We start from the raw sequence: 24,640 nt of genomic DNA, 5'->3' as shown, positions 1-24,640 counted from the left end.
TTTCCATTTATGTAAATTTCTTTCCTGATGTTGGTCTGCTGAGTCAGACAGTCACACCATTAAAAACCACTGGACAGCATATTTATAGCTGATCTTAAACAGTAAGAGGCATCAATCATGAATTTGGCCTTATTGTGAATGTTCAGTATCCATTTGTCTTGTTTACTTTTCCCAGTGTAGCGGATAGAGGCCTAAGCACCGCTCACAAGAAATCTGATTAAGTAGGAAAAAAGAATTTTTCTATTCTCCTTCTGCTGTTCCAATAATCCACTGTTACTCCTCAGAAAACTGCCACCTGTTCTGTGCTTCAGGATTATGTTTTACAAAAGTTATTTTGAGACTTTGTTCCTGCCCCCGTTCCAAAGATACAAATGTAACAGACTCCGTATCCCCCGGGCAAAGGGGAGATAAGCATGGGGAACATGGGCTTTAGCATCTGGCCCCAGGATTTTACCTGAAATCAACAGAATAATCTTTCTGCTGGAGCTCAGTCTTTTTCCCCTGGCCCTTTATACCGCTAATTGGTTCTCAAGGTGTTTTTTCCCTTTAGGGAAGGTGGGTTTTTGAAAACTAAACTACTTGGAAAAGTATGACCAGATCCTTCCTGTGGATTCTGTGTGCTGTGTTCTCCTGGGGACTTCAGTCGGTGTAAACAAAGATAGGCTACTTCTTGCCAGGTGTAAAGCCCTTGAATGACTGTGACTATAACTGAAGGCCTCCCCGCCCCTCCTTGCCTTTCCGGCTACTTCTTTCTATCATTACAGCTCTTATTTGAGTCATTTCTAATAGAGAAGGAAAGTGCTATTTGAAAGTAAGAGCATCCAGCTACCCTAGGATTGCCTCTTGGAAGTGAATCCCTCACTCACTGTAAGGGCAAACAAAATAATATTTTTACTCTATTTGAAACTAGCCAAATGCTTAAATATTTACATTCCAGTCAAGAAGCCCAAAACCCTTCCCTGCTCGTGTTAGGACACAGCATTTGCCATTTCAGTCTGCTTTTGCACCTAGCGTTGTCTGCGGACCCCTCCAGAGCATCCCTTTGAGCTTGCTTTGAGTGACCTTGGCTGTAACAGCCAAACACGATGTGTAGTATTGATACTAATATGCTTAAACAATAACATGCATTACTGTATGTCTGTGGTTTCGCTTCAGTTTCTGTCATTCTTCCTGGGCATTTGCCCCGACATGCAGGGCAATTGCTTCCAGACCGATATATACTAGACACAAGCATCTGTGTTAGCTTCTCACGACACAAGGACTATGAATGGAGTAAAATTAGTATGCCATGAGGATGCTTTTCTAAGATTTCACTTTTGTGATTGGAATTTAAAGTTAATGTGTTGTTGTGGTTACTATTAAGTGAAAAGAAACATTATCTTTATTACAGTCAGAAGAAAATACCTTGAAAAAAATACTCTCCTTTCCCAAATCTACATAAAAGTTAGCTTTTCCTTTTCTCCATAGGAGCACACATAAATCTTGATTATCAGATTGAAGACCTTAAATATTTTCATTTTTATTTGGTAAACATTTGAACTCTGAAATCAGTGGCTTTTTTTTCTTTGCTTTTAATGTACTATATTAATTGAACATTTTCGGAGAAAATGTATTTTCACATCTATTAATTATACTGACTTAAATTATTTATTTTTTTACCTTAAAAATGAATCACTCTTAGAAAAAAATATATAACTTATATAACTAGAATAGTGATATTTTTTTTAATTGAGGTAGAATATTAACAGGTGGTAAAAACAGAAATCTCACAGATTCTGATTTTTTTATTCAAATGTACTGACTTTGAGACTGAAATGTGTCCTATGGAAACCTAGAAATAATAAGGTAAAAATTAAAATTTAAAGGCAATTTTTGCTAAGGGAAAAAATGCTGTGTGTCAGGTAGATATTTAAGGGCTCTTAAATAGAGAGAATGAATTTAAGAATACCTGTTATTCTCTAGAAATTAATTAACCAGGTTTGTGCTTAATAAATACTACTTGATGATGATGAAATTAAATGAAAGGAAAATGCCTGACATAGCTAATTGCAAATGCATGCACTCGGAATATGAAATAGACATTATTTAAATGATTTGATTTTTGTGTGCTTAGGAAATTCGAATACTCCCCTCTGAGAGATGCAGAATTTCATAATCTACGCTATTTAGTAATTGGCACAAAAAAAAGTTTTCTCTAATACAAGCAATCCTCCTATTTTTAAAATGACTAAAATACAGGTTTTGGAGAGACTATGCACAGGTCCAGAATTTCTGGGAACATGGGGTTTGATGCTGAATCTCCATGTCTCTTCCTATTACGGAACATTTAATAGCATCCAAGCTCTTCACAGGAGTCCGGCAGGAGTTCCCAGCATTGGTAATTTCCACCTTCGTCTCGGCTGGTATCTATAAATCATGTGACACATCTATAATTAATGAATGTAAAGGAAGATAAAAAAGACAGCTTTTTAAGGAACACTAATGTTAAATGACTTCTTTAACTATTCATTTTCCTTAAAATTGATAGTTTTCTACTGGTAGAGAAATGTAAAGATCAGTACCAGTAGTTGCCTTCCAGATTTTTACCTTTGACAAAAGGACCATACAGTCCTAGGGTATGAATAGCCCCATTGCAAGTCCTCAAATGTTAGAAGCCAAACGCTAGCATTTCATCCTAATCACAAAAAATACATCTATGGACAATTAAAAGCAGGAACTTTACCACGAAAAATTCACACTCACTGTTTAGCCATTAAGAATTTTATCTTAAAAAATGAAACTACTTATTTAAAAATGAGAAAAATATCAATTATGTTATGCCAATTATTTTTAACCAATTTCCTTTCTGAAAAAGGCCAAAAATGTTAGTCTGTATTAACCCATGAGAAGCCTGACTATATGCATTTTCTATAGTAGGAACTATTTCATGAATATGTAATATTACTTTTAAAATCCCACAACACCAGCATTCTGGAGAAAATTTTGGCACTCTACATCAAATTGATGTATATTTTGGACTCCATGATTGTCTCAGTAGGGTTGGGGGTGGAAAAAATTAGTAGACCTAATCAAAAAGGAAATCATAATCTACAAAAGTTGATATCCCAAGATGATGACCCTTTGAATCTGGAAACAGTACCTTTCACCTAAGAAGCTATGTTCCCCTTCGTGGTGGGTATTAATAGGTGTTTATAACGTGCTCAGAGTTTTGTTCTAGACATTCTGCTTTGGGCCCATTTTTCTAGTGACCAGACTTTTAGCAATCAGCACAAACAAGGGCACAGTTTATTTTTATTTTATTGAGGTAAATAATTTCTAATAAGTTGGAGAAGCCTCAGAGATTCTAATCTGGTCGGGCATTCATGCAGAATCTTTTTGATTCATATATAACACATACGCCTTAGTAAGCTTTTTATTATGTGGCTTTCTAGGCCGAAGTAAACTGAAAACAGAAAATCAGGAAGGAGATAGGAAGGGGATGGAGATGAAACTGAAATGACAGGAGACAGAAAAAGTGTAAAACAAGCATGGAATGCTATCACTGCATCGTAGGCCGGTGGATATCTGCGATGCCTGTAAGTCAGTGCTTCGGAAATTGTCTTGCTGAGGAAACTAAGATTCAGTAATGGCTGTAATAACAGCTCTACGTTATGATGTGTTTATTTATGCCCCATGTTTCCAGGAGGTGTTCAAAGTGGAAAGAATTATAACACATTTTGAAAACATTATATCAGAATGGTTTTATGTATATTATGATGCTCTAAAAAATACTCTTCAAATAGCTTCTTTAAAAAGTTTCATATGCCACAGTTGCTGAGTAAATGGAACCTCACTGGTTTGCTACAAAGAAATGGACTGAGGCTTTTATGACACTAGTTGAATTAAATAAATAAATTTACAATTTTGCATAGCTGACCAACTGGATACTGGGCTAGTTCACAGAAAGTAAGCAAGTATCGCTTTTAGAATTATCAGGTTCTCTGAACACATGCTGATGTATCGAGCCAGCCTGCATTCAAGAATCTCTCATAGTCATAGTTTGTAAATTAAACAATTTGTCTATTGTAGTTGAAACTTACACCCGGCCCAAAGCACCTGCATGAAATATTTTTTCAAGTGACTCAATTTAGCAAGTATTTCTTGAACATCTGCAGTGAGTTATGCAGTACATAATAGACTGGAGACAGAAAACCTAAGACGACTCATTCCGTAATCCAGGGAGGTGGTAGTGTAATAAAGTAAATATATAAACAACTCTAATATGATTAGGGTTATTGTAGACAAGTTTAAAAGTATCACGGGTGTTGCAATAATGGAGCAACTAATTCTGTCTATGGAGAAAACTATGAATGGAAGGCAGTGGCTGATCCTTGTTATAAAGGATAAATATCCAACAGGTGAGCAGGAATGCAAAGGACATTTTTGACAGAAGGAGGACTGTGGGTCAAGTCACCATGGTGTGTACAGCAGAACACAGTTGATTGGGCCTAGAAAATAGAGCTCTGATTGGGGAAGAATTTCCCATTCATTTTGGTTGAAGCTGTCTCAGGACAGATAATGTAAAGCATTGGCTAATGTAGGTAGGTGCTCCCCAAGACAAGAATTCACATGCTTCCAGTCTCACCAACTTTTTTTACTCCACTTCTTTGTGTTAAAACTGTACTTTAAAATCTTGATTTATGGCTACTGATTTTAAATGAAGTTAAATGATTTCAATCTGGAATGCAAGGTTCCTTTCTACATTGGGATTTTTGGTTGTTCAAAAGTATGATAGGCAGAGGTTGTCGTGGAATGATTTTAGGGCGTTGAGAAGGCCTTCCTTAGGACAGTCATCTCCCCTGAGCCAGGTGCTATCTTGCCTGGAGGCCCACCTGCTCCAGGGAAATCCTGCTCTGCAGTGTGAAGTCAGGCTTTGGGGTTTGGGCTCTGGGTGTTGATGCTATCCCAGAAGGCTTTACTGGGGGCCCCTTTAAAAACACACAGAGGCAGGAGCCGACATCTGGTCATGATTAATCCTCTCAACACCATGGCCTAATGCAGACTGGCTTTGGGCCTCAGCCAGCTACTCCTGGGAACGCCAACCCACTCTCTCATGCTTGTCTCAGGTTTTGTGGAGGCTAATTCTTTACCATGGCTTTCTTACTCTCCCCTCTGTAATAAGAACTTTACAGGTAAAGGGGCCTCGTAAGAAATTGTCCCAAAGAGGCGAATTGAGCCATACAGTGTCACCAGCAATCATAGCAGAGGTGGTACCCAGGCACCAGTGAGTATAGTGGGAGCTGAACTCCAAGGTCACTGGACTCCCCCTCTCCCCAGAAATCATGGATATGCTTCAGTGGGCACATGAAACATCTTCCTGACTGCCCCCCACTACAAAGAATCACCTGGTCCAGCGTGACACAGTAGAGACACCGTGGTGCAAATATTTATTTTTAAGAGATGAGAATCTGTAGCTTTTATTAGATTCTCAAAAGAGGCTAAGGGCCCCAAAAGGGCAAGAATCACTAGCAAAGTGATTGAAAACATGGACTTCAGAGTGAGCCAGACATAGTTCAAATCCTCTCTTAGAAATGTGACTTATAATAATGCACTCAACTGGCCTGATCCTTGGCTTCTTCTTTGATAAAATTGGGCGATAGTCCCCAATGTACAGGATTGCTGCCTGGATTAAATTGCCTAGTGCATGTACAGGGTTTAGCACAAGGACTGCACAAAGTAGAAAATCATTAATAATTCTTGTCATTAATAATTGCAGTGCCTTTAATCATCTCTAGGACTCTGATTTTAGAAGCAACGTAGCATGACAGGTGCAAGTCTGACTCAAAGACAAGTAGACCTGGTCACGCCAGTACCCTTTAACAAATCACTTAATTTCTCTGGGCCTCCTTTTTATATCTCTTAAATAGCAGAGAGTAGTATCAAAAGGCTGTGGTAAGAAATGAATGAGAGAACATATGCAAAATACTTGCACAAGGACTGGCCTATATTAGTGTTCGGTTAAAGGGAGATGTAGAACTCAAGCATCTTGTCCCCTAGTCCACTCCTCCTCCTGCGTTAGAACCAGGCGAGGGCTGATGAGATTTGAAGCCAGCCCAGGACGTGCAGAAGACCTGAATCTCATACCAGTTTCTATTTGTCCTAAAGTGCCCTGAGAAAGTTACTTCTTATCTTTCCTCTGTTCTCCTCCCTCTCTTTTTCCTCACTTTTAGAATTCTCCTGTACTCCCTCCCAGCTTGAGGATGGATAGAGCTGGTTATGGGGTTGTCAGAGGCAAGAGTCCAGTTGCTGTCTTGGTGGGAAGGAAAGTCTTAGTGTGTTCACGCTGCTGTGACAAAATACCATAACCTGGCTGGCTCACAAACAACAGAGATTTATTTCTCGCCATTCTGGAGGCTGAAGCCTAAGACCAAGGCACAAGCAGATTTGATGTCTGGTGAGGCCCACTTTGGGTTGATAGATGGGCATCTTCTTGCTGAAACCCCACATGGCAGAAGGAGCAGGGATCTCTCTCTCAGCCCCCTTTTTAAGGGTGCTAATCCCATTTATGAGGGCTCCATTCTCATGACCTAATCACCTCCCGAAGACCCTACCTCCTAATAATCTAATGTTGGAAGCTAGGATTTCAGCTTAGGGATTTGGTTGGGGTGGGGGTGGGGGTGGGGGTTATACAAACATTCAGTCCATAGCAGAAAGGGATTTTTTTTAACGAATGTAAGCATGGCCCAGATTATAATGAAATAAATATCCTAAGATTACTGGGAAATGTCCTCGAATAGTTGAATTCGCATATAAAATCAGTTGATGAGAGTTAGCATCCTCATGCTTAATTAAGCATTTACTTGAACATAATATTAATGGAAAAGATAAAACCTTGGAAACCACTTTCCTTGACAAAATTACTCCAAAGCAGCATAGACATACACAGTTTTGAGGGATCTTTGCGGAGTAAGTAATGAGCTTCTCATTGAACCAACTTCATTTTCTATCAAGGCTAGACCTGGACGTGTATGTACGTAGAGCTGGATGGGTAGAGAGGTGTTTTTCTTCCCTCTTCCTTGCTCTTCCATCCCCCAGCTCAGTCTCCTGTGTTCATACCTTTTCTGATCTGACTGGCTTTTGTATATAGGGTTCTCTTCCAAGAGATATCATAGAACATATTGTCCTCTCTGGTTTTGAAAGGCCCTTTTTTCTTGAAGCATAACTGCTTTAGGGACAGTCATGGTCACCTGTGTGGAAGACAGAATGGTTAGTGACTAGTTAGTGCTGAGACGTCAGGACTTGGGCCCTCTGGTCCAGCTCTGACTGTAACTGGCTGAGCAAGTCATAATCTAAGTGGCTTCTCTTAAGAGGAGTTCAGTAAATGGTTTCTCACCCTCTTTGGCCGTCACATTTTTTATCTATACACAGAAGAGGTTGGGCAGAATGACCTCTAGGGATGCTTCCAGCTCTAAATTTTGTGATTATATGCTAAATGTTTGGACAGCATGGTGCTTAGTGGCATCACCATTAGTGAAATTACCCATCCTTTATCTTGCAAAGAAAAAGCACACGCACCGATAGCAGCAGACTAGCCACGCCTGAAAATGAGAGTGTGTGCATTTTGATCACACCCAGAGCTCTACAGTGATACTTGTGATGAACGTGAATGTCTTCTAAAAATAAAAAAAAATTAAAAATCCCAGCTGCCCTGGGGTGACCTGACCTGCCTTTTGTCTGGGATTTGGATTCAGCAAACGTATTCTACTTCGGTGTAGTTCTGCATGCTTGAGATTTGGAATGCAGCTGAAGATAAAAACTTCTGCTTAATACCTATTGGTAAGAGATTATTTTACAAAAAAAAAGAAAAAAAAAATCTCCTGTCTCCTTCTGTCTTGGTTACCTCTTCATGCAGACCCCGTCCCGTACTTCACAGAGAAGGTTCACAGGAGGTTACCAGGTGGGATCTTACTCAGATTTCATTTCCTTCATTCTACAGATATTCATAAAGCTTCGGGCTTTATCTCTCTCCTTCCTGTTGCGGAGGACAAGGTGTCCTGCCAAGACTGAGCTCCACAAACCCAGCACTAGACCTCATTTCCTGCTAACATAGCTCGGATCTTGATCCAACTCTTCTGCTTCCCCCTCCCCTTTGAAAACCACCCACCGTCTCCCGCCATCCTAAAAAGATTTTTAGGGACCCTCCTAAACCTCCTTCCCAGGATTCCGCCTAGAAGCCCTGCGTCCATTAGAATCATTGCTCAAGCCGCGTCTCCCTGCAGAGGCCCAAACCATTACGGCTGTTTTTGTTTTACCTCCGTTTCCAGTAACTTTAATCTTATCCTTTATGTGCCTCACTCAACACAGATAACAGAAGTGATTTCTTTCTCTTTAGGCCTTTCTTGTAAATCTCATTTCCAGATTTGCTCCAAATTAGGGGAAAGGTTAAGCGGAGTGGGAAGAGCAGAGGGAGGGAGGGGACGTTGCTCTGCTGAGACAGCCCACTCAGCTGCGACTGTCACCCGTCTCTATGGGTCCCGTTGCCCTGCCATCTTGATCTCTTCATGGAGAGGGCGTGTGCTTCTCCGGGCGGCCCCACGATCCCCCGTAGCCAGCACCCCCTCCCGCAGGTGGCCTGTGCGGCGCCTCCAGGAGGACCTCAGCCGCCCAGAGCGGCTCTCGCCGCTCCCCCTGCGCCCCCGTCCGCGGAGCTCCCTCCGACCGTCCTACTGGTCACCGTCTGTCTGCTCTTCTCCTTTCTGAAGGAAGTGTTTTTGTTTGGCATTCTGTTCTCTTCATTCGAACATGGATCCCAGATGTTTGCAACTGCAAAAACTCTTTAATATTTTCCTGGCCCTGTTTCAATGTTGCGCAACTGTCGTCTAGAGAGGAGTAATTCACCAGGGAAGCTCAGCAGGGCGATCCAGAGACAAGGTGCACGAAACCTGACCTCGGGTTGCTTTATCTCTGGCTAGACCACACCACTTCCCTGCCTCTGTCTTCTTATCTGTCACGTGCAAATAAAAATATCAGTCTGCTTCCCTTCTTGGGGTTCTGTGAGAATCACTTGAGATAATTGAAGGGGGAAAAAATCTCTGGAAAGGTAAACTGTTATACTCACCTACTATTATTTCTGTTAAATTTATTAGCAGCAGCCAAGGCATAGCATCCCTGACACTGCGCCTGTGCCTCATAACAAGAACTTTCTACCCTAGTGGGACACAAGTATAAGACCAAATTAATGTCTCTAATCTGTCAATATTTTAAGCATCCCCCGCAGGCTGCCTGTTGGGGGGATTCACCGTGGTCCCCTCAAGTTCTTTTGTCGGCAGAGCTGGCTCCTGCTAGACTCCCGTTTACGAGGGATTCTGGCTGAAGATGACTGGTGCCTAGAATTGAATTAGTCCAGAGTCTGGGCTGCCTAACCCACATGCTGAGGTTCCTCCCTTGCTAGAGATGCTGGATAAAAGTACTCAGCAGTCAGAACCTCCTTGTAAAAACCCTTGGCAATCCCCTTTCACAAGCTTTTCTGCCAGAGGACATCACAGCAAATTGGTCCTTCACTACACACCTCTGTGATCCTTTGCAGACTATCAGACTAGCAACTTTTGGCTGTGTCAGAGCTAGCAGTAACATCAGGAGACACATTGCCGCTGTCAAGCACGCGACATTTCGGCATGATGTCTCCCTGTGCCTGAAAATGCAAACCCAGTTTCAAGTGATGGGACCGCTTCCTGTGTTTCCAGCCCCCTTCCCTGGAGTCCCTGCCAGAGCAAATGGCAGAATCGGACTAGGTTAGCCCACTTGCCAAAGATTCTCGGCAAGAGACGTTATACAAATGTCTAAATTATTGCATCTCAGGACTCGAAGATTTCTAAAAATACTCTCACACAATTCATTATTGTTTGTATGTGTGACTATTTGATAAGCTCCAGAACCTTTATCTGTCATAGAAAATAAATCATTCCTAATAGCTGAATTATTTTCTGTTTTCCTGTTTAAACTTGAACTTTCCCTGAAACAGCCACATGTCATCACCACACTTCTCTCTGTTTAATACTCTTTTTCTTTACTCTGCCCTAGGATGGTCGTCTGCGGATGAATGACCAGCTGATTGCAGTTAATGGGGAATCTCTCCTGGGAAAGTCCAACCACGAAGCTATGGAAACACTTAGGCGATCGATGTCCATGGAAGGAAACATACGAGGGATGATCCAGTTGGTGATTCTGAGGAGGCCAGAGAGGCCGATGGAGGTGAGCAAATCCTTATTGCGTCAGCCAGTTGCCCACATGGCCTCCCGAATGCACAGCCCCCCATCGCTGCCTTGGTAGCTAGACTTGCACGGATTCTGAAATTGGAAAAACGTGCCCCAGAAGCCCTTTGACGGATTTATGTGGTGAACAGGTGGTTGTGTATTTCAGGCATAACTAGAAGGTGTCAAAATGTGCATATAAAGTAAGTAATTTATCAAATGTAACAGGACCATATTTTCTAGTTTTTTCCCCCCAGAAATTCCTAGAGTTCTGGACTTTATGATTAAGGCTTTATACACATAATAAATTATTAAAGTATGTAACATCTTTATATACTTTTGATTGATGTGCCAGCAGTGTCCATACCTTAGAAACTTCTTAGATCTGTACAATGCTCAGTGACAATGTGATCCTCTGTCTGTGCCCCCCCCCTTAGATGCACATGTGGAGAGTATAGAACTGGGACTCAACTGATTTAAAATTTGACCTAAGCAAGCTGCTTGCTTCATGTCATTAAATGTTTTTAATTAAATAAATATACTTAAAATCTTTTATTATGTTTTCTTTATGGAATTTTTTAATGTAAGGGATGCTTTTACCTCGCATGAAGTATAAGCGTAAACATTCTTGAATGCTAATGTGCGTAAACATTTCACTTACAATTATATTACTCTATTTATATTAAACAATTATATTATTATATTATACAATCATATATTATATCATACAATTATATTAACATTATTGTCTCTTATATGTGAATAAGTTATTAAATGCTGTTAAGCTTATTTTAAGAAAAGAAGAAGAAAAAAGTTTATAGTAAAGAAAGGCGTCAACAAATCACACATGTACTCTATAAGAGAAATCATGTTTGTATCATAAGCAAAGTTAAAACAGAATAGTATTAAGACATACTCATGTAGAATATTAGTTTTAATAATAAGTTCAACTTAAAAAAAATAAAGGGTTTTCAAATTGACAAGAGGTGAAAGTAGTTTTGGATTACCTGAGTGAAAGTCCCAGGCTGGCCATTTCCTGGCAGTGTGAAGACATTCGTAGTTGAGTGCTGGGTACTTGTAGATGACAGATACTTTTGTCTGTTTTATCCCTTAATGTATCCTCATTTCCCAGCACATCGCAGACACTTAATAAATATCGTTGAGTGAATGAGGAAAGGTTACATCGGAGACCTGCTTCATCTGAGAGGGTTGGCTGAAGTAGTCAGCATGGACTACATCTTACTCTGTTATATTATCAGCAGTTGGAAAGGAGTAACTGTACCTTTTCACTCTCCTGTACATAACCTTGTAAATGTTAAATAAATGTAAATTGGCCAATTACTGGAGACTATATATAATGAGCCAACTCGATTTCAACATTTGTGTCTGCTTAAGTGACAGAGAGGCTTCCATGAATATGTAACGGATTTTACTTATGTACATAGGTGTAAAAGCCGTATTTATTGCTTCCATCCGCGAGAGAATCGGCTCCTCTCTGGGTGACTTTGGTTCGTACTCGGGAGCCCTGGCGCTTCGTGGAACCCAGATGTTGGAGATGTGTGGGAAGGATGACCGGTCTGGGCGTCTGTACATTCGAGCTCCCTTAAGATTTCTTGGGGGGAAAAATACCTCAACCAATAGGAAAGTCTGGAGGACACTGCTGTAGAGCACCACGCCTGCAGATAGCAGAAGTAAAAGCCTAAAATAAAAAAAGAATACACTTGTTAAGAGTTAGTTGTCCCCCGCCTCTACCTTCCCTAACTGTATGCGTTTCTCTAAAGCATATGAGTGCTCTGTGGATAAGTGTTCTGTATTGTGGCTCATCTGGTTGGGGCATTTTATCATTTCATTCTCCTTTATTGCAGGTTTTTTCATTTTAAATCTCACACTCTGGGATGGGGTGGCCGTTGTACCGTCGGAAGAAAGTACTAGGCTTTCTGTTGGCTGCCCATCCTCAGAAACGTCTTGTTTATATAGCGCACTCGAGAATCAATTGTGAACAAGAAAAGGGGCAGAAAGCAGTTTTTATGAGGACATTTAAACAAGATCCGTTTTTAGTTTTCTTGATATTTACATGCTTCCCATCGGGGATAAGCAGGCATTTGACTCTCTCAGCTATTGAGAATCTCTGTGGTACCCATGAAGATTAAAGAGCACTTTTTCTTATAGAGACAGCTAATCTTTATTAAATTGAAAAGAAATAATCTGTAGCTTTTGATCTCCCAAATCTGTGTTTTACTGTGTCAAAGCATATGCCGTGTGCTCGTGTTTTTGTTGTTTTCTCCTGTGGAACAGCAGTCACCCCCAGGGACAATGAAAAAGCATCTGTAACCTAGAAAAGGTCTCCCCACTGCTCACAGATTCAGGCAAATCAATTCAACCTGGCAAGAACACCATAACGGTTACTTGAACCTTATATTGATATAAAAATTGAAGAAGCTACTTAAGGAAAGTCAAAATATATAGTTGTTGGGGTAGTTTTCCACATTACCCAGATGTACAAGATACGTAAACAGTTTTGATGAGGACCTTGTGAGGAATACATAATGAGCCCTTGATTGAATCAAAATCATTTTAAACAGAAACATGTTTTTCAAAGGATGCGCTTGAGGTTCAATTGTAATTCTATTTGAGCCTGGAGACTTGGTGTTAAAAAATGGGTTATGACCTGTTTTGGGGTTTTTTTCCCCCCCTTCCCCAAAACATTTTCCTTCCTGCTGCGAGCTCATCTTGATAGAAGCAGAATATGTTTAAAAATCCATTATATTTTTTATTGGCTGGGACACTAATGGAGGGCTCCTCGACAGCTCTATTTTACAAGCTGAATACTTTAATTAGGCCGGTTACTGATCAGTTGTTGGGATATCGATTGTGTCATTTATCAAAGAGCTGGGAAAGCAGGAAAATTTTTTTTGGTTCTTGTTGTTGTTAAATCAAAGCAGGACAACAGTGTGATAATTACCAGAGGGAAAGTGGGGCGGGAGGCAGGGAGGGGAGGGTGAAAGGGGGCTAAACGGTGATGGAAGGAGGCTTGACTTGGGGCGGTGACCACACAAACAATAAACAGATGATGTATCGTAGAACTGTACACCTGAATTCTTTATAGTTTTATTAACCAATGTCACCCCAATAAATTCAATTAAAAAGAGAATCGCGGGAGGCTATGCAAGGTAAGTCCTACCTCTCCTGCCTGCCGGGGCTCCGGCTTTACCTCGAAAGTCGTTGGCTGAGCACCAGCCTTGGTTGGACTAGCAGTGCAGAGGCAAAGGTTGTGGGAAAGGGTGTTGTAAACCTTGACAAAAAGCTAACGGACTTTCAGCAGCTGAAAACCTTTCAATTATTAAGAATGCATAAATTGAATGTTCTAAATGTTTGTTTAACTAGCAGGGTACCGAGGCTTTGTAACTGAGGAGGAAAGTATAAATCAAACGCATTGTTTGGGCCCAATGCCTTTCTCAGAAGGCAGGAGCTTCGGGGCTCAGGTCTCTGTTTCTGTCTGCGGCACGATCCCCTCACAGTCGGTCAAGGGCACAGCCATGAGATGGCTTCCAGGCGACTTCCTTGAAATCTGTGAGGAAGACGCATCATCTGAGCAAGAACAAAGCCAGCTGTCTGCGGCGCAGTCCCCCTGAACAAACAGCTCTCCACGGCCGGCCCCTCCGCTACGCCTCCTGCGCCTGTGGAACATGGCTTGGGGGCTGTTGTTCTGGATACAGCAGTTTCAAGGAAACTGTGGATTTGTTTACAGACTAGAATCTTTAACTCGAAATAGGAGGGGAAATACGGGGAGGGGGAGAGAAAAGTGTCTCAGGGGAATCACAGCCTGGCGGTGTCGCGGCGGTTTGTTTTAGCTCCTGGCCAGAGGACCTGGTGTCCTTCGTGGGGACACACTCATGGCATTTCAGCGGCGAACCTGCTCGGGTCTGGTTGTCCTAGAGCATGTGCGCTCGGTCCCCAGGGGGAGAGAGGGGAGCCAGCTGGTTGGCAGAGGAACGTCCTTGGCATGAACTGTGTTCTTGTGTTGACACCGCCACAAGCTGTACTCCCAGATGGAAGAAAAATTGAAAGGAGCCCGTTGTAAGTGGGGGGAAAGAATAGTAAAGTTAATCCTCTTTTGTGCCGGCTATCAGCACGCCTAAGCCGCAGCGCCGCATTGTCAACGCTGTTTACTTCACAGTCACAGAGCCCGTCACGGGCGGGCCCATCCTGATTTTCCACAGCTGAGGATCTGTGTGCCGCAGGCCCCCGAAAGGTTATTCATCAATCGATCATTTTGCTCCGCTTTCATTGACCGAGTCGGGGCATATTTTAAAAGCAAATGTAATTTTTGATTTCCATCCCTCAGGAGCCTGCCGAGTGTGGGGCATTTTCTAAGCCGAGCTTTGAGAACTGTCAGAACGCAGTGACCACCTACAGGAGAGGTGACAATGGCACGTTGCGTCCGTGTGGCACTGACAGTCCGCACGACAGACAGAGAGGTAAGGGCCTGCCCATGTTCGTCCCCTCGAGTGGTGCGAGAAAACGCGAGATGAGGCGAGCGCAGTGCTCTGAGCCCTGAGCTGGAGGTGGCCGGGGGAGCTGACTCAGAAGTTGTGAAGCAGATTCCTGGCATCGCCCCCAGTTTAAGCGACAGTTTCTGTGCTTGATGCCCCAAACACGGAGGGTTATGTGTAAAACAAACCGGGCCTGGAGAAACAAAATGGCAACTGTTACTTTTTTTTTTAAAACAATCTTTTTAATATTGGAAGCTAAGAAGTATAAATTACTAAACTTAAAAAGATGCGTGGCCTAGTATTAAGTCATTAAATGGTCCTAACATGCTTCACAGATTTATGCCTGATTTTGTAAATACCATAAACCGAGACCATCGTGTGACAGTGGGAATATTCTCTGTCTGGCCTCGCTGCACTGTCTGTCCCTTGTTATCTGCTGTAGGTCACATTTCTAGCAGAGCTCCAGATGGAAAACACTTGGATTTTCTTCCTTGTTTTTCAAAAATTATGCTTTGGGCCAACAAGAAAATACTTTTATTTCCCTAAATCTCCTTTCTGTAATAACTTTAATTTTTGGATTGTAAAAGCAATACATATTCATGACAAAAAATTTGGAGAAAAGCAATAAAAGGAAATTCAATGTTACACATACTTCTATCAAAGATACTAAATACTAATTAATAACATTTTAATGTATATATTTCAAGTCTTCATGCAAATACTTGTATATAAAGTGAAATATACTATATACAATGTTTAAGGAATTTTTAAATTAATAACCATTGTGAACACCTTACTATGTCATTGACTATTCTACAGCACCACATTCAGTAGTCTCATAGTAATCTATTGAATGGAGCGCTGTTTATGTAATCAATTCCTTATTTACACTTAAGATGTTACCAGGTGTTAACTACGTAGAAAGAGTCTCTCAGCTCTGAGATTACTGAGGTTTCTCTGGATTAAATTGTTTCATCAGAATCAGACACCGTTTTTTCCTCTGAATTTCCCCATTTCAGTGAGAGCAGTAGCAACAGCTGTGACCACGTATTAAGTGTTCACTGTCTGTTAGATACTGTGTTAAGCAATTTCCATGCACACTCGAAGTGGATAATATTATTGTCCTCATTTTACAGATGAAGAAATAGAAAGTCAGGAGAGTAAATAATTAACCCAGGACCACACACTTGATCCAGGCAGAGTCCGGATACAGCCCATCTCTCGAACCCAAGTGTATCCTCTGAACCACAGCATGGGCCCTGTCTTACACTGGTGCCTTAAAAGTACTGAATTCCTTTTACCTAATATAAAAATGTCCTTTAGAAGCCAATTTTACTTTGTGTCAGATGAAGAAATACTCAGTATGTCTCTTCTTAGCTTCTTAAAAATTAAAATTTTTCTTGACAAAGTAAGATCTCCTCCTGAGACCTTCAATTCCAACAGCACGAAAATCTGGGGAAGGACCAGCAAGTTAGGGCAGCCTTCTCCCTACCATGCCCATAGGAAAATATCTAGCCTTAGTGTGACTTGACTGTCATTTAATTCTCAAGCAACATGTTCAGTGACAATCCAAGTTCAGGATTCTGTTCCTAATTATACCTGTGACATCCGCTGGAACAGTGGGCACGTTACCTCCTATCTGGTTTCATTTTCAGTACCTATAAAATATTGATGCTGAAGTGATAATTACACAGTATATTTTTAGAGGGCATTGAAATAGTCAAGGAAATTGGTAATATCTAGGAAGGCTAACAAAGGCTAAATTAATGAAACCGTGCAACTACATAAAGTGTAAGACTACACCTAGGAAAAAAGTGTTTACACATAAAGTGCACTCAAAGCACACGCTAAAAACAAAATGTTGTAACATTTTGGAACGTCAGTAGAATGTCCAGAGTTCGTATTTTCTCTGAACACTTGGACTTCTGTAGGCACGAGTGGCCACAGACAACCACTGGGAGGTTCTGTCTGTTCCCTTCCCCCTGACACACAGATCCAGGTAGAACAACATTTACACCAATGAAAAGCCCATGCAGATCAGCTACCTTCACCGTTCCTACTACTCTCCCTCCCCCTCCAAATTCAGTTTTCTCAGGTAAACATAAAAAACCTAGTTCTTTCAAGAATTAGGCCTAACAAGCATAGACTCATTGTATGTTTTTTTTTAATTGTAAGAAGCCAGTAGATAAAATTATCTTTTTAATATAAGCATATTGACTTAGAGACAAAAATATATATAACAGAATTTATAAACACAATGCTGAGGAAGATTATCATGATCATCACCTCTTTGTAATATTAATAACATTTTAAATTTTGAGAACCACTGACAGTTCCTGAGTTTCAGACGCATGGGAGGTGGCAGTGGGTCACCAAGACTCGTAAAACCCGAGTGAGTGTTGATTCACCAAAACCAACTCTTTTAAGGAGCTCTTTGAGAAAAACAAGATTGATTTGACAAAATGTAATGTCTAGTGAGAAGAGGAACTGTTACAGCCAAAACATTGGCTTTTTTTTCTTCCCTTTTTCCTTTCCTTTGTATATTTAAAAACCCAATGTTGATATGCTGTGTTCCATCCATTTTTGTAATAATAGTACATACCACCCACAGTTCCACAGTTCATTTTTTTTGTACATACATATTCCTGTCAAGCTGTTACACAGAAAAGGCATTTTTGGAACTAACATTTGTAGAAATTGTAACACCATAAAATTCACATTTGTGTTGGAGAATTGCTAGCAATGCCCGCAGTGGAAAAAATGTGGTGTTCCAGGATGGAAATAGGGATGGAGGTTGTGTCCCAGGGGGTTACTGTGAAATCCTGTTACGCATGTGAATGGTAATGAAGTCCACCCACGCTGTATTTTCAGAAGAACCTTGCTGGCAGATCTCGCCGAAGGCCAAGTCATAGCCTAAGCGCTGTTTGCCTCTGGGTTGTTATTACCTCTCCCTTAGTGCCCTACTCCTGCTTCCCCTCCATTTCAGTTCAGGTGCACCCCAGCCCCTGCCTCAGTCACCCATTGCCCCAAGTCTGCCCAGGTTCACCCACTGAGGTCTCCTTTAGGCCTTTCATCCCTACCCCCAAACCAAACGTTTGGTTCTGTGTCCTGTCCCAATGAATCAGTGTTCCCTGGGGTCCCCTGAGGAAACACATAATAGTATAATTATTCCTGATGTGCCTTCTTGTGGGAACCAGCATGTATCCACCCCTCCGTAGAATGTAGGGCACAACCTCTACAGTGGTGACCAGAAATTGAATTACGCTTTTCAGTTTGACTGATGTTTATTGGATACCTCCTCTGTGCAGAATACACTATTGGGGGGCAAAGATGAATACAAGGCTTTCAGTGTCCTCAAGAACGGTCTAAAGCCGGGGTCAGCAGTTGTTGCCTGTGAAGGGCCAGACAGTAAGTATTTTAGGCTTTGAGGGCCATAGAGTCTCTGCTGTTGCCCCTTAACTCTGCCAGTCTAGTGCAAAATCAGCACAGACACTCCATAAATGAATGGACGTCACTGTGTTCAGTGCAGCTCTAGGTACAAATCCAGACGGTGGGCCAGTTTTCAACCAGGGCAATAGCTTGCTGAGTCTTTGTCTAAAGCCACAATCCCTTTTGCCCAGTTTTGTTTTTTTCCTGATCGTTCCCTGGCAGGATGGATTCTGTAAAACAAGTAACAACTAAAGATGTTGATAAAAATGAGGGTCATTTGGTCAGCAATTGTAGTAGTGACTTCAGGGTGCATTGTCCACATTCACAAGCGTAGATACAGAATGACCATCCAGACTTACACTCAATAAAATTGAGAAATATTACATATAAGAGATAACAATTCCAGATTGTCACGCTGATAATAAGGCTTACCAAAGGTATTTGGACCCAAAGAAAAAAATATTATTTCTTACAGCCTCTGATTATGTTGTTTAAAAATGTACCAAGAATGCAGAATCAGCAAAGAAGATTATTTCCCTTCTGTTCCTATCACTACTTTAAAAACAAATGGGTTGTTTATGTGAGTGAACTAAAAATTAAAGATAATGATTGTAATAAAGCTTGAAGTAGCCAGAGAAGATGCTGAAGAATAGGAGAAAGAAAAATATAAATAGGTGAGAGACCAGTAGATTGCTCACTGCAAAAGCAGCATGTGATAAATGTTATACAGGAGTTGTTTTCCATAATATTAATAAATCCAAATGTCAGTGGGTTGAGACAGCAAAAGTATATTTCTTTTTTTTTTAATTTAGTGGTTAGACAATCATATACTTAAGTATTCCCCCCCTATATTTCTAGTACCCACCTGACACCATCCATAGTTATTACAATGTTATTGTCTATATTCCCTAGGATGTACTTTACATCCCCCTGACTTTTTGTAACAACCAACCTGTACTTCCCAATCCCTTCACCTTTTTCACCCAGCCTCCCAAACCTCCCCCCCCCCCCCCCAGCTACCGTTAGTCTGCTCTCTATATCTGTGAATCTGTTTCTCTTGTTTACTCATATCCCAGCCCAGTGAGGCTAATCAGCAGGAGGAAGGGAGATGTGCTCCATGCCAAGATTGAGGGACCTGGGCCCTTTCCATTGGTAGCTGGGCCATCTTCTCAGGCCTCCTCCACCTAGAAGAGGGCCCAGCTACTGTGCTTGTAGCTGACAGATGGGAAAGGGGGAGAAAGGGGAGAAGGTGGACCCTCCCCTATCCACTGAGACTGGGAATGACATTCTCCATAGTAACTCACATTCTATTGGTAAGATCTAGTGTAGGTACAAAGAGGGCAGGGAAATGGGGTCTCAGGTCTAGGTGTGTGCCCAGGAAGAAAGGAAGAACACAGATGTAGTAAGCACCAGTGTTCTCTGCCACCGTTAAAAAAGTAATGATAGATCTGAGAGCAACAGTAAAAGTTTCATAGAGAAGGTGCTGTTTGAGGTGGACGTTGGGAGAAGCGTGGGACTTTGATGGATGGATTCAGTTTTGCAGTTACACAAGCAAGGACACTGAAGCAGGAAAGTCCAGGCTTGTGGTTGGGGAAGAGTAAGTACTCGTAGGTGGCTAATGAGTAATGGAGATAAAGTGACTCCCAGGGACACAGACCTTTATTCTGTAGATAGTTGTACAAGTGAAATGTTTCTGAGCATGCAGGTTGCATAGTCACAGGTATCATTACCCCCAGCATGAAAATGGACTGAGAATTGGAGGGTAAAGAGATTAGAGCCAGTAGGAAGGATATTGTCCCAATATGCCCTGGTCCCCAATTTGCATTGTAGTCTTTCTGCTCTCTGTTTTTCTCAGCAAGTCTCTGGCTGCCTGATAGTTGCCATAGAAGCAAACACCGGATCACTGGGGGGGGGGGGGGGGTGCAGGGGGACAGTGCTGGCTGTTTTTCCTCATCATGCTTCTAAATCCTGGTCATCTTACTTGTCAGGTCCCTGCTTCAAGCCTCACTCCCAGGGACCTGTCAGCACTGCTAGAGAGCCACTTCCATCAGTTCCCTGGGGCAGAGCTTGGAGCAAGTACTTGCTTAGTGTGCCAGAGAGAGAGAGAGAAAGAGAGAGATTATAAGGGATTGGCTGACTCATTTATGGAGGCAGGCAAATCTGAAGATCTTCAGGGTGAGGTAGCAAGCTGGAGACCTAGGAGAGCCAATGATGTAGTTCCAGCCTGAAGACCAGAAGTCTCAAGACCCAGAAAGAGCTGATGTTTCAGTTTGAGTCCCAGGGCAGGAAAAAGCTGATGTCCCAGTTTGAGGGCAGTCAGGGAAGAAGAATTCTCTTCTACTCTGAAAAGTGTTAGTATTTTCATTCTGTTCAAGCCTTCAGCTGATTGGATGAGGCCCACCTACATCAGGAAGGGCAATCTGCTTTACTTTGTATACTGATCTAAATGTTAATCTTATCCAAAAACAATCTCCCAGAAACACCTAGAATAATGTGTGACCAAATATCTAGGTACCGTATGGCCCAGGCAAGTTGTCACAGAAAATCAACCATGAAACTTGGCATGTGGGCAAGTCAAAGCAGGTTCTGTTACCAGCAGCATTTTTCAAGGACAGAGAGACTTTTTCTTGTTCCAGAAATCAGGGAAAAATAGGGTATACTTTATACCAACTATCTGACTGTATAGCTACAAGGTAGAGTTCATGATGTATAGAATAATAATCCTTTATTTACTTATTAGCACTTTGCCTTTGTAAATCACTGCTTGAATATGCACCATCGTGTATAATATTTATACTCTTCCAATAAAGGTATTCTTATCCTCACTTGATAGATTTTAAAAATGAGACTTATAGAAGTTGGACAATTTGTCCGAGTTTAAAGAGCATTAGGAGCCATGATTGAAAACATGCAGTCTTGCTCCACAACTATACTCTTAACCAAGATGCCCTCTAAGGCTTTTTTTTTATGCATTATTGTCATTAAAGATGATACTTAAATGACATAATGTACAGAATGCTTAAGGCACTGGTACACAAAAAAGATCTCAACCGCCCTTACTTGTTACTAGTTGCAATAATATTCAGAATATGTTCCTTTTATATATATAGAATAGTCTGAAAAGTATACATTTTTGGTGGGTAGGAAAACCAACATTCAGACCCCAGTCTTTTGCTCCCAAGGCCCCAAACCCAGGGGTTTTGATTATGAAACATATGCAAAAATAGTATTTTTCCCCCCTCTACTGTGCCTACATGGTGAGTAGATATACTGTATCTCATGATTTTTTTTAAGTACTTTTTGTCACTAAGGCAAATGCTTAAATCACCATATAATCCAGAGCATTCATTATAGTGTTGTTTACAAAACTGTTGTCATGAAAGAAATAGCTTTGTTAATCTCCCACAAATCACAGGTAATGAATGGGCGTCAGCTTTTCCTAAGATGGAAAAGGTAGTCAAGATGTGTGGACTTGCCAGGAGCTGCCAGCAGGTCACTGGTGTAAAAACATATTAGCAGGCCCTGAGTTCCTTGTACAGGCCGCATTAGCTCTCTTACAACTCCTTCCGTTCCATCTGAGGACTTGCTCATTTCAAGGTTGGTTTATGTGTTGGTGAAAATCGTGTCTGAGAGTTGGACTGAAGCAACACCGGGCACTGAACGATTCTGCCTCCGGTTTACTACAGCTTCATTTGTTCTTTGTTTATAGAGCCATTGCTTCCCAATGACGGATGGGCCGAGAGCGAACTGCGACCTTCTCCACCTCCACATCCCGCCCTGGAATTGGGCCTTGAAGATTACAGCCACAGGTATCAATAAAATGATATGCCATAAATGTTCCTTGTTATGGTTTTTTGGGGAAAACCCAGCAACCTTATTTTAACTCTATTTCTTTCCAGAATGGAAATCTCATGATGTCTGTAATTCCTTCCCTGTGCAAGTTTCTCAGAGCTGATAGCTTTGATTGTTTGTAGTTTGCCTCTTGGAATTTGTTAAGCTACATCATATATTATAAAATATTTAAGAAAATTGTTAAATTTTCTTTTGCCAAGTTAAAAACTAGAACAGTGGAACACAAAGAAAAGTTATATGGGAAGCTGTAAAACAAAACTGCAAAGACATAAAGCTTAGGTTTTTTATTTTCTCTTCTTTTGTAATTGGCAAACCCTAAAGGTATTTTTAAAATAGCTGTTCCAAGAAAGTTAATGGAATCTAAGAATTAAAGCAATACCATATATAACCTAAAATATTGAAAAGAATGCCCAATATTATATCCATTTTGTAATAGAAACCAAAAAAATCAATATTTTTTAGCATCACACAAGCATGAGAGAGAGAGATTTACTAAGCGAACGTACCATTTGACTAGTGGAATTCATACATTTTGTTCTTCTGATGAATTTTAAAACTCATTAAATTGCCCCTTTGCTGCTTTCTATATTTATTATGGCTGTTTAAAACTGTGCATTTTATTCCATTCTATGTCCCATGATAATCCTGTGGAATTTTTTCATTTTTCTTGCAGCAATACTGGTGTTATTCCTATTATACTTTTTATTACAATCTCCTAAAAATAAAGCAACATAACAAGGGTATAGCTAACTCTATTAGCTAGATGCTTACCTATATTTAGCCGTCTCTGATGCCAACATTTTTGAAGTCAGCTGTCTTACTCAAGGACAGTTTCACAAACTGGAATGATAATGGCAATCATGTTCTAGATCAGTATCTCTGGGGGTTTCTTGAAAGAATATCTGGACATATTTAGTTTTGCTCATTCATTTCCATTGCCTGCTTCGATCCTGAATTAAAAATGACAGACTGGCGGTATAAAAAATTTCACGCAAAAATAACTTTATTTATTCTACTTCAGTGTTTATCCTGTGTGTATATGCAAAACTCTTGGGATAATACAAAGAAGAGTCAGATGTAAACCCTGCCCTTGAGAAGATGGTAGGCCAATAGGACAAGTAGGACACAAGGTACAAAGTAATATTTACCAGAAGGTACATAGATAAAAAGCTCTGGACATCTAAGGCAGAGGAGAATGCTTCCAGATAGAGCAGCAGAGAAAACATTACGGAATAATGCGGCATTTGAGATGAATCTTAGCGGATGAGGAGATGGACATGAGGTGAGCCCAGGAAGAAAGGGAAGTTCAGAAAGAAGGGAAAGTAGAAGGAACAGCATGCAGGTGGGAAAGTTAGCTGATTTTTTAAAATTTATTTTATTGTTGAGAGTATTACCGATGTCCCACATTCCCCCCCTTTGCCCCCCTCCACCCATCTTCCACCCCACCCCAGGCCTTCACCCGCCTGTTGTCTGTGTCCATGGGCTATGCATATATGCTTATAAGTTCTTTGGTTCCTCTCTTCCCACCTTGATTTTGATTTGTGCAACTTCTACAGTGGCTGATTGGCCAGACGATAAAGCCCAGAGTGCAAGGATAAGGGATACAGATTTCATTCATTAGATAGTAAAATCTTATTATAGGGTTTCAGCAGACAGTAGCCTGATATGACCCAGGTTTTAGTTGTTTGTGACACAAATTAGGTAAATGGGGAGGGGTAATGTTCACTAGAAACACAGGCTCTTTGTAGGGCCTGCCCTGGGGAGAATGGGAGAAGCTTTCAGATTGTTACCAGAGAAAGACCTGGACCAAGGTGGGTCTGCCCCAGCTCCATCTGGAAATAGGTTCTTGTGGTGTCCCAAGAAAGGAATTTCAAGGACAGTCGCGAAGGAGAAATTTAAGCAATAGTGGCAGGAGTTATCAGCGCGGCCTTGAAAAGGCTGCCGCACTCTGGGGCACATGCTCTGCCCTCAGCTGGTGGGTCCTGTTCTCTGGCCCTAGGTACACCCCCTCCACCCATATCTCACCCATGACCAAGGGGGTTAGCTCGGTCTCACTGCGGAAGTCTAGCTTCCAGGGTGCAGGTCTGCACTGGTCCCCACCAGGCCAGCAGGAGGGCCGGGCCCATGGTTGCCGTGCCATCACCCTGACATCGGAGGCTCAGTGGTCTTAGTCTCTGTTCCCTTCAGGTCCAGCCTGAGATCAGAGCTGCTCCAGAGACTGGGGCTTTCACTGTTTCCCTCTATTTCCTTGGGTTTGGGAAGAGGTAAGCTTTCTTTGAAACTATCCAGTCTTTTTCCTGGATCTTCCTGGGCCTATGCTGATGCCCCTGGCCCTATCCAATCCCTTTCCTAGATCTTCCGTTTCCTGCGCTTTTTCCTAGCTGGTCTTTTCCCAGGCTTGTCTCCTCCCCTTTATCGCTTTATGGTCCCCATTTTGGCTCCTACTGCCCATGACCCATCAAAAGGACTCCCCGTCCCGTTAACCTGGGGGAGGCTGCTGCCTGGGGTGATTGGAAAGCTCATCTTTCCTGCCCACTCGGATATTAATTCGTTTGGCCAAGTGGTGGTGGCCGCTCCCTGGAGTGACTGTGAAACTGTACTTCCCCGACTTAATCAGGCTCAGCCAGTCCTCTCCCT

At 41.7% G+C, this 24,640-nt stretch overlaps 1 protein-coding gene across 2 annotated transcripts in view; it reads left to right on the top strand.

The window, feature by feature from the left end:
- The window catches only part of PARD3B (par-3 family cell polarity regulator beta), an 853,033-nt gene that overhangs the window by 492,082 nt on the left and 336,311 nt on the right, over positions 1–24,640 (top strand). For both annotated transcript variants that reach the window (XM_081143277.1, XM_081143276.1), the window contains exons 12-14: positions 10,060–10,230; positions 14,575–14,707; positions 21,861–21,960. In XM_081143277.1, the coding sequence (XP_080999403.1) occupies positions 10,060–10,230; positions 14,575–14,707; positions 21,861–21,960 (404 nt within the window). The remainder of the gene's footprint in view (positions 1–10,059; positions 10,231–14,574; positions 14,708–21,860; positions 21,961–24,640) is intronic.

Source organism: Miniopterus schreibersii, assembly GCF_964146895.1.
Source record: "Miniopterus schreibersii genome assembly, chromosome: 7".
NCBI lineage: Eukaryota > Metazoa > Chordata > Mammalia > Chiroptera > Miniopteridae > Miniopterus > Miniopterus schreibersii.
The sequence above is the reverse complement of the archived record's forward strand: the minus strand, read 5'-3'. Positions and strand labels throughout refer to the sequence as shown.